Source organism: Symphodus melops (genome assembly GCF_947650265.1).
Source record: "Symphodus melops genome assembly, chromosome: 23".
In the NCBI taxonomy this organism is placed as follows: Eukaryota; Metazoa; Chordata; class Actinopteri; order Labriformes; family Labridae; genus Symphodus; species Symphodus melops.
In genome coordinates, this window is record NC_136713.1 from 12,968,688 (window position 1) to 12,980,827 (window position 12,140).

At 40.1% G+C, this 12,140-nt stretch overlaps 2 protein-coding genes across 2 annotated transcripts; both read right to left on the bottom strand.

Moving 5' to 3' along the window:
• Positions 1-2,388: 2,388 nt before the first annotated feature.
• LOC306819063 (trace amine-associated receptor 1-like) lies at positions 2,389-11,554 on the bottom strand. Its single transcript, XM_079336832.1, has 2 exons — positions 11,253-11,554; positions 2,389-6,529 (listed from the first exon to the last, which is right to left on the bottom strand). Exon 2 carries the CDS (start codon positions 6,527-6,529, stop codon positions 5,534-5,536), a length of 996 nt encoding a protein of 331 aa, XP_079192958.1. The 5' UTR covers positions 11,253-11,554; the 3' UTR covers positions 2,389-5,533.
• Positions 10,179-11,115, bottom strand: LOC306818826 (trace amine-associated receptor 4-like; the record flags this gene model as incomplete). Its single annotated transcript, XM_079336544.1, is given in 3 exon segments — positions 10,179-10,328; positions 10,489-10,621; positions 10,623-11,115. Coding segments are annotated over 3 exon segments (507 nt in total). The 5' UTR covers positions 10,847-11,115.
• Positions 11,555-12,140: the final 586 nt, after the last annotated feature.

Sequence of the window (12,140 nt, forward strand, 5' to 3'; positions counted from 1 at the left end):
GCTGTTAAAAAGCGCTTTATAAATAAAGTTTATTTATTTAGTTTAGTTCGGTTGAGTTGAGTTGAGAGTTCCATGTTTTCCGACGGGATCCGGGAGCAGGAGTGAAGTTGAACAGCACCTTGGGTTTTGCTCCTAGCCGGGACCAGTGAGCTGCGCCCACGATGGCAGGACTTTTTGGAGTTGTGAGTGGGACAGTCGAATCAAGTTCTCCCGTTGATGTTGAGTTGGCAGCGGGATCCACAGTGACAACCATCGAGTCCATGATGTGCTCCTCATCCCTTAGATGGTACAGCGTGGACAACCTCCCTTCCAACTCGTCGATCCTCTGGCTAAGACGGTGACAGCTGTCACAGCCAGGCGAGGTAAGTGGAGCCATTTTATGACTACTCAAGTGCGGGCTCAACAAAATGAAAACAGTTAAAGCTCAAAGAGCGACCAACTTTTTAACTTTAGACAAGCAGTATTTTTAGAACAGGCTTTGAGAGGCAGGGTACCGGCAGGCCGGGCAGGTGTCCGGAGGTCGGAGGCCGGATACTGGCAGGCCGGGCAGGTGGCTGGAGGCTGGATTACTGGCAGGCCGAGCAGGTGGCTGGAGGCTGGATACTGGTAGGCCAGGCAGGCGGCTGGAGGCTGGATACTGGCAGACCGAGCAGGTGGCCGGAGGCTGGATTACTGGTAGGCCGAGCAGGTGGCCGGAGGCTGGATTACTGGTAGGCCGAGCGGGTGGCTGGAGGCCGAGTACTGGCAGGCCAGGCAGGTGGCTGGAGGCCGAGTACTGGCAGGCCAGGCAGGTGGCTGGAGGCCGAGTACTGGCAGGCCAGGCAGGTGGCTGGAGGCTGGATTTCTGGCAGGCGGCTGGAGGCTGGATACTGGCAGGCCAGGAAGGCGGTTGGATTTCTGGCAGGCCAGGCAGGTGGCTGGATACTAGCAGGAGTCACTTGCTGTGCTCTGCTGCTGTGCTCTGCTGCTGTGCTCTATTGTAAAGGGCCCCACCATTTTTTCACACACAGAAACGCCACTGGTGAGGTCAGTGTTCCTTACAACAGGTATGGTAGGGACAACAGTTCAAATTAAAGAAATGTTGAGAGCTGTTCTGATACAACAGCAGAAGTCAGAGGCCCCCAGTGCTGGTGTTGTATTAAGACCACAGTGACTGAGACTAAGACACACAGACCAAGTTAAGACCAAGACCGAGGCAGGGCAGGACAGAGAGATTTTTCTGTCTGATCATTCACTCTTCCTTTTTTTCATTTTCTGCAGTTTTCACATTTGTGCAACAGTCCATCATTTCTGGTGGATAACCACATAACTTTAAATTTCACAATTTAATTTTTTTTATTAGCATGTTAAGAAGTTATACAGAACATGAAGAAGAAACTAAAACACTAAAAGAGGAAAAGAAACCTTTGAAAGGGAAGATAGAATACAACAGCTGATTATATAAATCTCTGATCTCAGATACATTATCTGGTTAATATCTGATTCATTTATGAACGGGGATACACTTTTATGAAAAATAAATATAGCTTGGCACAGTGAAAATGACTTTATTGTGAGTTAAAACTGCATCTGGCCTGTAGCATCCTCAGATTCGCCCATCATGGCATATGTGCAGTAGCGTTTTTTTCACATGTGGTTTATGTTTTTTTCACATGTGGTTTATGTTTTTTTCACATGTGGTTTATGTTTTTTTCACATGTGGTTTATGTTTTTTTTCATATGTGGTTTATGTTTTTTTCACATGTGGTTTATGTTTTTTTCACATGTGGTTTATGTTTTCTCATTGTTCCTGCAACCGACCGACACCTGAGGATGTGATGGCTTTGCATGGGGTACCCTGTTGGTCACCCGAGAATCATAAACACATGATGTCCATTGTGCCAATGGGTAGTATACACATGAGGTTTGCCTTGATGTTGAGAGTGGCAGGAGAGATGTGGGAAAGACAAATCATCCAAGCAAAAGTCAAGTCTATCAAGTTAACACATTTAGATTAGCTTCAGCTGACCAAAAGTGCTTAACATGCATTAAGCACGTTATTAGAAATAGTCAGGGACTCAAATTAACAATAATTTACTTATAAGAATGATTGTTTCTTACCCTTTTTATGATTCGTATTAAGATGGTACAAATTATAAAAAGGATAAGAAACAATCATTCTTATAAGTAGGTCATGGACTTGGACCCATAAGAGTCATAAGACCCATAATAAAGAGTCAGGGACTCAAGAAAACGGTCAGGGACCCATAGGAAAGAGTCAAGGACTCCTAAGAATCATTAAACACTGGACATATCATCAGTAGTGTACGAGTAGTAGTGAGTCACAGGGTGTTTCTGCCTTTTAACAGTAGACACCCTTATCAAAAGTGACCAGCTACAGGGGGAGTTTGTGTCCCCTGCCCAATCATGAGAATTGCCTAGTTGTTTAAATGGGACTGTGCAAGGCGGGGGACGTCCTCTTCATGCTCAGAGCTGACCGCATACCTTGTTCACCCTACTCCTGGAGGGTTGGGAACTGGGTGAGGGAGAGGGGTCAAACGTCGCTGATGGAGCCTTCAGTGACGTTTGTGGACTTTGATGAGGGCTGATACTGCTGGCTTGAAAGATGCCAGCTCCACAGTATAGATGGGCTGTCTTTGGACGGTGTCCCCCATATCACCTCATATTTAGGGCTGATACTGGCTTGGAAATGCCCACTCAGCAGTTCAAAAAGAGTGGGGGGGATTTGAGTGGGTTAAGATGTTGCTCTTTGAACCCAGCAAGGGTCCTTCCGCTTGATCCAGATCCATTGGCTGCTTCTTTCAGCCATTTCAGAGACTGATCTAGTTGTCTGTCGCAGAGTCATTGGTGGATGCCAAGGTCTTTCAACAGCCTGATGGTGGAATAAACCACATAACCTCTGCATACTACTTCAACTGGATAGACTTTTTCTTTCCGCCCTCATTGTTGAGCATCTTCTGCCAGTTCTGTGTAGCGCAGTTTCTTGCGCTCATAGGCCTCTTCTGTTAAATTATCCAATGGGACTGTGAACTCTGTGATGTAGACAGAGCTCAGTGATGTACCAAGTCTGGTCTAAGGGTGGTGGCTGCAAGCTCAGTTGGAAAGATTAGCTGCTAGCCAATATTGACTTTCATCATCCAGTCTCGGGCCGTCCAACTTCTGGTTTAGTCGGGGGATGGTTGGGCTTTTTTTGTCCTTGTTGGATGAAGGTTGGGGCCATGATGGAATTCATTGCTCTCAGGGACAAGGAGTTAAGGACTGAGTTGGTCATCTTGTTTTCCAGGTGTAGTGGCCTTGTGTGAGGCTAGTCATACAACCAGTCAGAATGTGCTTGAGAGTTGCTAGATTTTGTGCCTTTCCTTTGTTCGATGTTCTTTGTGACTGCTGACCTGTGCATTGGGCAGGATGGGAAAAGAAACCTCAGATGAGTGGTGACTTAATTGCATTGCCTGTGATCAACCTGCAATAAAGCACATCTTGATTTTATCTCATTCGGTCACTTCTTCACTTCTTTCGGAGTAGTTTTTTTTCATAATCAATTTCACATATTGTAAATAATTGTCTTACTTTTCAACACACATTGCAAAATGTATTTTACTTTTTTATTTAAATGCTCCAGCGAGCATTTAAAACCATGAATAAACTGAATAAACTATGTAGAGTGGATAAAATAGTCATGCTGATTCATTTGGACAAAGATACCCTCACAACTACTTTTCAGAAGACTGAAATGATTAAAATCACTCTTAAACTGAACAACAATGACATTTTTTATGTACGTTTGGGACATTATAAATGTGCAACAACACCAGGGTCAACTTTGTAAAACCATCTAAAGATTAGAAAGATTAAAAAACACTCAAAATGAGGATTAAGCAAATTTAGGGCCTGATTTACTAAACGTTTGCTTGTCTTAAAACGTGTGCAAACTTGATACCACCAGCAAAAACTGTGCTGTTTGATCTACTAACAGCGTGCAGAGAGGACTGCGTCTTTCATATGAGCAAAACAACTGGTGTTGTCCAAATAGTACGTTTGCCTTAATGAATATGCAACACAAGGCGTTTCTGGCCCAGCGTGCAAAATACTGGGAGGAGAAAATTCAAAGAAGTTAAGTTACTACACGCAATGCGATTTACCAAGCCAGACAAAAATTGCGGTGATTGTGACGGTGTCTGAATTTAACACCTTTGAAAAGAACGAGCCAATCCAAGAGCCGTAGGCACAATAAAAAAAAGTTGTAAAGATTCCCCCCCCCCCCCACACACGCCATTTCAATCAGGCCCTAAATTTGCACGCACACACGTGTTAGCATGTTTCGAATTACGTTAAATAAATGGTATGCAGTTTAAAAAAAAATCTCGGTTCAATAATAGTTTAAAAGAAACACCATGATTAAAATATTACTGAACATTCAAAGCCTCTGCATTCTAAAGAATTTCAATATTAACGCTTATGTCTTCCTATTTCCCTCTTCTAGCCAACATGACATTTTAAACAGGGCATTTCCTTTTTCCCAGGTTTCATGTCTTCAGCGCGCTCTTCTCTTCACTCTCCATCCATTTGTTATATTCAGATTTATCTGCTATTACTTGAAAATACTGAACGTTCATTTGCATCTCACTAATACATATTTTTGCACTTGCTTGTGCTTTCCGTCCAAACTCTCTTTGACGTAAACAACTAGAACACTCAAAAGCCTGTCTGAAATACTACCGCCTCCACAAGGTTTGCACCTGACGTCATTTACGCAACTATTCTTAGTAAATCACCCGCAAAACGCCCACAAGCCAAACATGCAAACATTTGCAGTGAACACGCAATTTAGTACTCTTTAATTAAGATCTAGTAAATCAGGCCCTTAATATGTAATATTTCAGAAAAGCCCTTCATACCATTTTTAAATATTTACTTTGATAGCTTGTAATAAGTGTAAATTGATCTCAAGAGGCTTTCTAATAAGATAGTGAAGAATTTCATTGCTATATTATTCAATTCAAATACTGAACCAAATGTCATCGGGAGAAAATAATTCAGGAAAAAATGAGTTGCATTAAAATCATTGAATTTATTGACAAGTATTGCAAAGTAACAGTTGCAAAATCAACCTGCATATTGGAATATCTGACCGCAAAGACCCTGCACATGAAAGTCTTCATTTTCAAAAATCTGTAAGGGTCAATAGTACAGAGTACAGCTGTATCATTTAAGAGATATATTCACGGTTGAAGAACTCGGGCTAAATATTTTCAGTGTTATGACACAATAGAAAATGTTTTTGAAGCAGGGATAAAACAAGGCATAAATAATTTGGTTTAAGGTGGAATTGAAGGTGGTGGCTGGTGTAGAGAAGCCTAAGATCATTTCAAACAAAGAGTTAGTGAATAATGTTAACAAACAGAAGATGATAAAAGGCCCCTTAGCAGATCTATTCTCTTTTGATTCAAACGGCACATTTACAACATCAATTTCAAAAACATGTTGCTTGTAAAAATAGAAAAACAAGTTTGCAAAGCATGAACTTTTCATCAGTTCATTCAGTGAAAAGTGTTGTCTGTGAAATGTCAGATTTAAAGATGTGACCTGAGGTTAATAATTTAAAAGCCTTTCTGAACCAACTATAGAAGAATGCATAAATCAGAGGGTTCACAGTAGAATTCAAGCATCCCAACCATCCAACTGTTGAAAGAAATGCTGGCGGTGTTGAATAACTAATATGAGGATCAATGACGTTACAGATGAAAAATGGAGTCCAAAAGCACAGAAAAGCCCCCAATACTATAGCCAGGGTTTTAGTGGCTTTTGTCTGGCCTGTGTTTGATGGTTTCACTGAGTTCACACAGCCTGAGTTCTGGATGCTGCGAAACTGTCTCTGTGCCACAATGAAAATCTTAAGGTAAACACCAACCATTATTATCCCAGGCAAGTAAAAGGCAACCGCTGAGGAAATACTATTAGACACTCCACTCTGAAACAAAAGACATTCTCCTTCACATGCAACATGGTTATAGTAAAACTCATCAACAACCAAAATATTTAATTGAATAAAAACCATTCCAAAACCTATTAGAATTGAAATACTCCAACAGATCAGAATCATGAGAAAAACAACTTTCACAGATATTTTGATTCTGTAATACAGAGGCTGGCAAACAGCGAAGTATCGGTCAACTGATATGAAGGAAAGATTGAGAATTGATGATGTAGCCAACGTGACAGCAAAACTCATGAAGGCTTTACAGAAGAAGTCACCAAAATACCAACAAGACTCAACAGTTTGAATCATAGAAGGAAACATGACAAGTATTCCTAAAAGCAGGTCAGACATAGCCAGAGAGGAAATCAGGTAATTTGTTGGAGTATGGAGCTGCTTAAAATAAGCCACTGAGACAATGACCAAAAGGTTTCCACACACTGTTAGGATGATAATGACCCCGTAAATGATGTAGAGGGCAACACGTAAGGGTAAGGGAAAACTTGTCTTCAAGCAGGATGTGTTTCTGGACTCAAAGCAGCGTTCTGGCTCCATCTGTTTGAAAGGAAACAAGAATTGGACAAAATAGGAATTAATTCAAAGGCACGTGATATCGTTTAATATCAAAATCAATATAAGGTTAAATTCCCATGTTCAATAAAAGAGCTTCAGAGATGGTTGGACAATCTGTCCTAGCATACAGAAAATAAGGTACGGCAGGTCATGAATGTCCCTTCACAATTCAACAATGGTTCTTAGCTGAACGTTAACTTTATTCATGTTTGGCTGGAAGGGACTAGAGGGACGTGTCACTACCCTTCAATAACAAAGCATTCAAATTAACATGACTAATGATAAAGTTAATTATACAAGATAAGATTTAAAGGAGTCATCTGCTATAATGTATCAACTCAGGAATGACGAGCAAACAATTCATGCCAATGCCAGGTATTTGTCCATGTAGACATTAAAGAAGAACACATCGATCCCACGCTTCATTGTCCGCATCATACCCTCATCCCTCTGGATTCTTTGGATGAAAACATCATCTTGGGCAGAGACTACAAAATCACACCAACTCATACCAGTCACTAGCAGTTAGCCCTGAACTTGCCAACAGCAGGCATATGGGTTGGTTTGAGCTGCACTGAACCATTGATAACCTTGAGATCAGGTGCGTCAATGTAATTTGCAATGTTCTGACATTTTATTTCTAAAAGGCCAAACTGGGGCAGTTCCAAGTGGTCAAAAACAACCCCATCCGGTGAGGCACCAATCCAAGGTGCATCTGGGTGTACCACAAACCCCTGCTATCCTGCGTCGGCCTCGTTACCCCTCAGAGCTCATGAAGTCGTCATGATGGAGTCTAAGCCCCCAAAAGACTTTGCACATTTCATTCCTTTCCTCTTTTCATTCACACTGAGACTGCCCTAGTTAGAGTAATAAATGATCTTCTGTTAGCCTCAGATAGGGGACTTCTAACTGTGCTCGTCCTGTTAGATCTTAGTGCTGCTTTTGACATGATTGACCATCAGATTCTGTTACAGAGACTAGAACAATGACTTGGAGTTACAGGGACTGCTTTAAGCTGGTTTAGATCCTATTTATCAGACAGATCTCAGTTTGTGCATGTTCATGATGAGTCCTCTACGTACACCAAAGTTAGCCATGGAGTGCCTCAAGGATCAGTGCTTGGACCGATTCTCTTTACATTATATATGCTTCCTCTAGGTAGTATTATGAGGAGACACTCCATAAACTTTCATTGCTATGCAGACGATACTCAGCTCTACATAGCAATGAAGCCAGTAGACACCAATCAGCTTCGTAAATTAGAAGCCTGCCTCAAGGACATCAGGTCCTGGATGACCAGAAATTTCTTGCTGCTCAATTTGGACAAGACTGAAGTTATAGTGATTGGACCTAAGAACCTTAGAGAGACTTTCTCTGCCGATATGACGGCCCTTAGTAGTATTAGCGTAGCCTCTAGTACCACTGTTTGGAACCTAGGAGTTCTGTTTGATCAGGATATGTCCTTTGATTATACATTAAACAAATTTCAAGGACAGTTTATTTTCACCTTCGTAATATCTCTAAGATCAGGCAGATCCTGTCACAAAATGATGCTGAAATATTAGTTCATGCATTTGTTACCTCCAGATTGGATTACTGTAATTCTATTTTATCAGGGTGCTATGGTAAATCTCTAAAGACCCTTCAGCTCGTCCAAAACGCTGCAGCTTGTGTTCTGACTAGAACTAGGAAAAGGGACCACATGACTCCTGTATTGGCTTCTCTCCATTGGCTCCCTATAAAATCTAGAATAGAATTTAAAATCCTTCTTCTCACCTACAAAGCTCTAAACGGTCAGGCACCATCCTATCTTAAAGAGTTAATTGTACCGTACTATCCGACAAGAACATTACGTTCCCAGAATGCAGGCCTGCTCGTGGTGCCTATAGTCTCTAAAAGTACTATGGGAGGTAGAGCCTTTAGTTATCAGGCACTGCTCCTTTGGAATCGTCTACCAGTCGGGGTCCAGGAGGCAGACACACTAGGTACTTTTAAGAATAGACTTAAAACTTTTCTTTTTGATAAATCTTATAGTTAGGGCTGGCTTAGGACCAGCTCATAGTTATGCTGCTATAGGCCTAGACTACCGGGGGAACTGGCACCAGGATCTCTTATCTCTCTCTCCCTCTCTCTCTCTCTCTGCTTTCATATCTTATTACTGCTTGTCACTATTTTTATGTTCAAGTTACTAACCTCTCATTTTTCTGGGAGCTCCTGAGTTCTCTTAGGTTCCTTGGGACTGTTGATGACGAAGGCCTGCCCAAACAACCCCCCCCCCCCCCACCCCCCACCCCCATCCTATCCTACCCTTCTTTCTGCATCTTATCCCATCTCCCCCATCCCATTTTCAAGCCCAGCTCAGTTTAGCAGATGGCTGTTCATCATGATCCGGGTCTGCGGAAGATGTCTGCCTGTTAAAGGGAGGTTTGTTCTTCTATGACAGATTCAGCTGGGCTCTTGTAATATAGCCATCAGTAAGGTCCTTTACCTGCTTTAGTAAACATAACGATAAGCATGGTCTTGTTACCTGCTCTTTTGTTAATGTTAACAGACAAACATTAAGGTCCTTTACCTGCTTTTGTAAAGTGTGTCAAGATAACATCTGTTATGAATTGACGCTATACAAATAAAGATTGATTGATAAAGATTGATTGATTCCATAATTGTAGCACATTTCATTGTTAATAAATAATTGTTCATTCTCAATTAAGTCTCTCCTGATTGAACTTGGCAGATAATTGGTTCCGAGCAGCCTTGAGTTGGGATTTATAAAATATATGTGAGGTGAATTGATTTAGTCCAAGTTAAAAACTTCAATAATTTTTTGCAAATATCAAGTATGTATTCTTTGCACCTGAAATCTAACAATGAACTGGACATGACTTTTTGTAGTCCAATGCAGCACTTACATGTTCATTGAAAAGAGTTGTCTAAGAAATATCAAATAATCAGATTGACTGTCCCACACTGAAAATACTTAAAGTATTACATAACAAGAGAAACAAGTGATTAGCAACTACAAACTCAAGCTTTGAGAGAAAATGGTTCGAGGTGTCTGAATCAAGAATTACAGGTCATCTTAATGACAAATCAACTTACTTATTTTTCAGAAATTGCAGTTGAAAAAAATATTATTCATATAGTTCTATTGTGACAGTTTTGATATTTCCCATTTCTGAGGGAAAACCAGTTGAATGTACTACTAATACTAATAGGTGTGTAGCTCTCCTATCAACAGAGCAAAGCACCCTTTATTTCCAACGTGAACTGAATGATATTCAAGGGGTTAAAATTCTGAAGCACAATAGCATGGTATAACAACAATAACAAGATAGGAGAAATTCAAAAGCTCAGGAGAAAAGGATTTGAACACAGTTATGTTGATGTTTACATGAGAACTAAACTGACAGTATCTAAAATCACAAAGCGTGTGATAATATCCTCGGAGAAATCCCAGCAGAAAGTTCCACTGCATTCTGGTCAACAAAGTATAAAACCAGTGGTGATCATGGTTGTTTCTAAAAGGCCCATTAGCAGATCTATTTTAAATAAAAGTGCACATTTACAACATCAATTTCATAAACAATTTGCTTGTAAAGATTAAAATTTTTTTTAAAAAAATCCCCAAACTTTAATTTTTCATCAGTTCAATCAGTGAAATGTCAGATTTAAAGATGTGGCCTGAGGTTACTAATTTAAAAGCCTTTCTGAACCAACTATAGAAGAATGCATAAATCACAGGGTTCACAGTAGAATTGAAGCATCCCAACCATCCAAGTGTTCAAAGAAATGTGCTGAGTAACTAGAATAAGGATCGAAGATGTTACAGATGAGAGATAAATACAATAGCCAGGGTTTTAGTGGCTTTTGTTTGGCCTGTGTTTGACGTTTTTAACTGCTGCAAAACTGTCTCTGTGCCACAAGGAAAAACTTAACCATTATTGTTCCAGGCAAGTAAAAGGCAACCGCTGAGGAAACTCTCCACTCTCAAAGAATATACATCCTCCTTCACATCCAACACACAACACACCCAAAATATTTAACTGCAAAAAAACAACTCCAAAGCCTAAAAATTGAAATACTCCAACAGATCAGAATCATGATCAAAACAACTTTCATAGATATTTTTCTTCTGTAAAGCAGAGGCTGGCAAACAGCGAAGTATCGGTCAACTGATAAGAAGGACAGATTAAGAATTGATGCTGTACACAACAAGACAGCAAAACTCATGAAGACTTTCCAGAACAAGTCACCAAAATACCAACAAGACTCAACAGTTTGAATCATAGAAGGAAACATGACTAAAAGAAGGTCGGAGAGGAATTTAAGTCATTTGTTTTAGTGTGGAGCTGCTTAATACAAGCAGAAGGTTTCCACACACTGTTAGGATGATAATGACCCCACAAATAATGTAGAGGGCAACATGTACAGGTATGGGGAAACAAAATAGGAATGATTTTTGTTGAGAAAAAGAGCCAGATGAATATAGTTTGGATCATGATCAGTGAATCAACATTTTATCTCAGCTGTCTGTTTCTTTAGGCTCATGATTCTGCACACAGCTTCAAACTACTTTATAAAACATTAGGTCTGCTTAATTACAAAAACAAACATTTCCAGACATTAATTTCCTCTTCATGGCGAAATAAAAAACACAAGCATTCACAAATTCACATATTGAACAAACTATGAATCCTATACTTACCTTCCATAGTTAGCAGGACCGTGTGGCCAGCAATCTGCTACACATGAGGTCAGCTTTTCTTGTACTGAATGAGCTCTGCCTCTGTGGCCAGTAGAGTCAGAGGTTAAATAAAAGAACTTCAGGGATGGAGGTTGAACAATCTGTCCCAGAAGACAGAAAAAAAAAGTACAGCAGGGAGCACAGCAACAATGGGTTCTTAGCTGAAACTTTTAAAGTTAACTTTTTTAATGTTTGGCTGGAAGTTTTACAAATGGCTGACAAGAATCACTTTTCTTGGACTAGAGACCAAATGTCAGCAAATGACAAATTAGACCTGCTTTCACCCCGTGTATGTGTTTAACAATCAAGAGATCTTTTTAGTTTTTTTTGTGGGCATTTTTTGTTCTGTAAAGAGGTTTTCTTTTTTTTTCTTTTTTTTAATATATGTTTATTACATTTTTCAAGAAATAAAACAGGAACACAACTGACAAAAACCAACATACATTCATTTGGCTCTCACACACATTTCAATACAAATTTATACAGGCGAGAGGTTCAGGAATCATTCCACACAAATGAAATAAAATAAGCAAGGAAAATAAACCAAGTGTACACTGCCATGCATGATAGGGCGTCAATGAGGCAGAGCATTCTCAGCTATGATACAAACCCTCTTGAAAGAATGGTAGAAATATTCAAGCCCATATATGACAAAAAGGGTTCCCATATTTTACGAAAAACATCATCTTTGCCGTGTAGTTTGCATGTCAGATAGTCCAAAGCAACATATTCAAGTGCCACCCTTTGCCATTGAATCTTGGATGGGACTTTATCCATTATCCAATTCAAAAGAATACACTTTCTAGCACAGAAAGTAAGTGTTTGGTGAAGTTTTCTTTCAAATTTGTC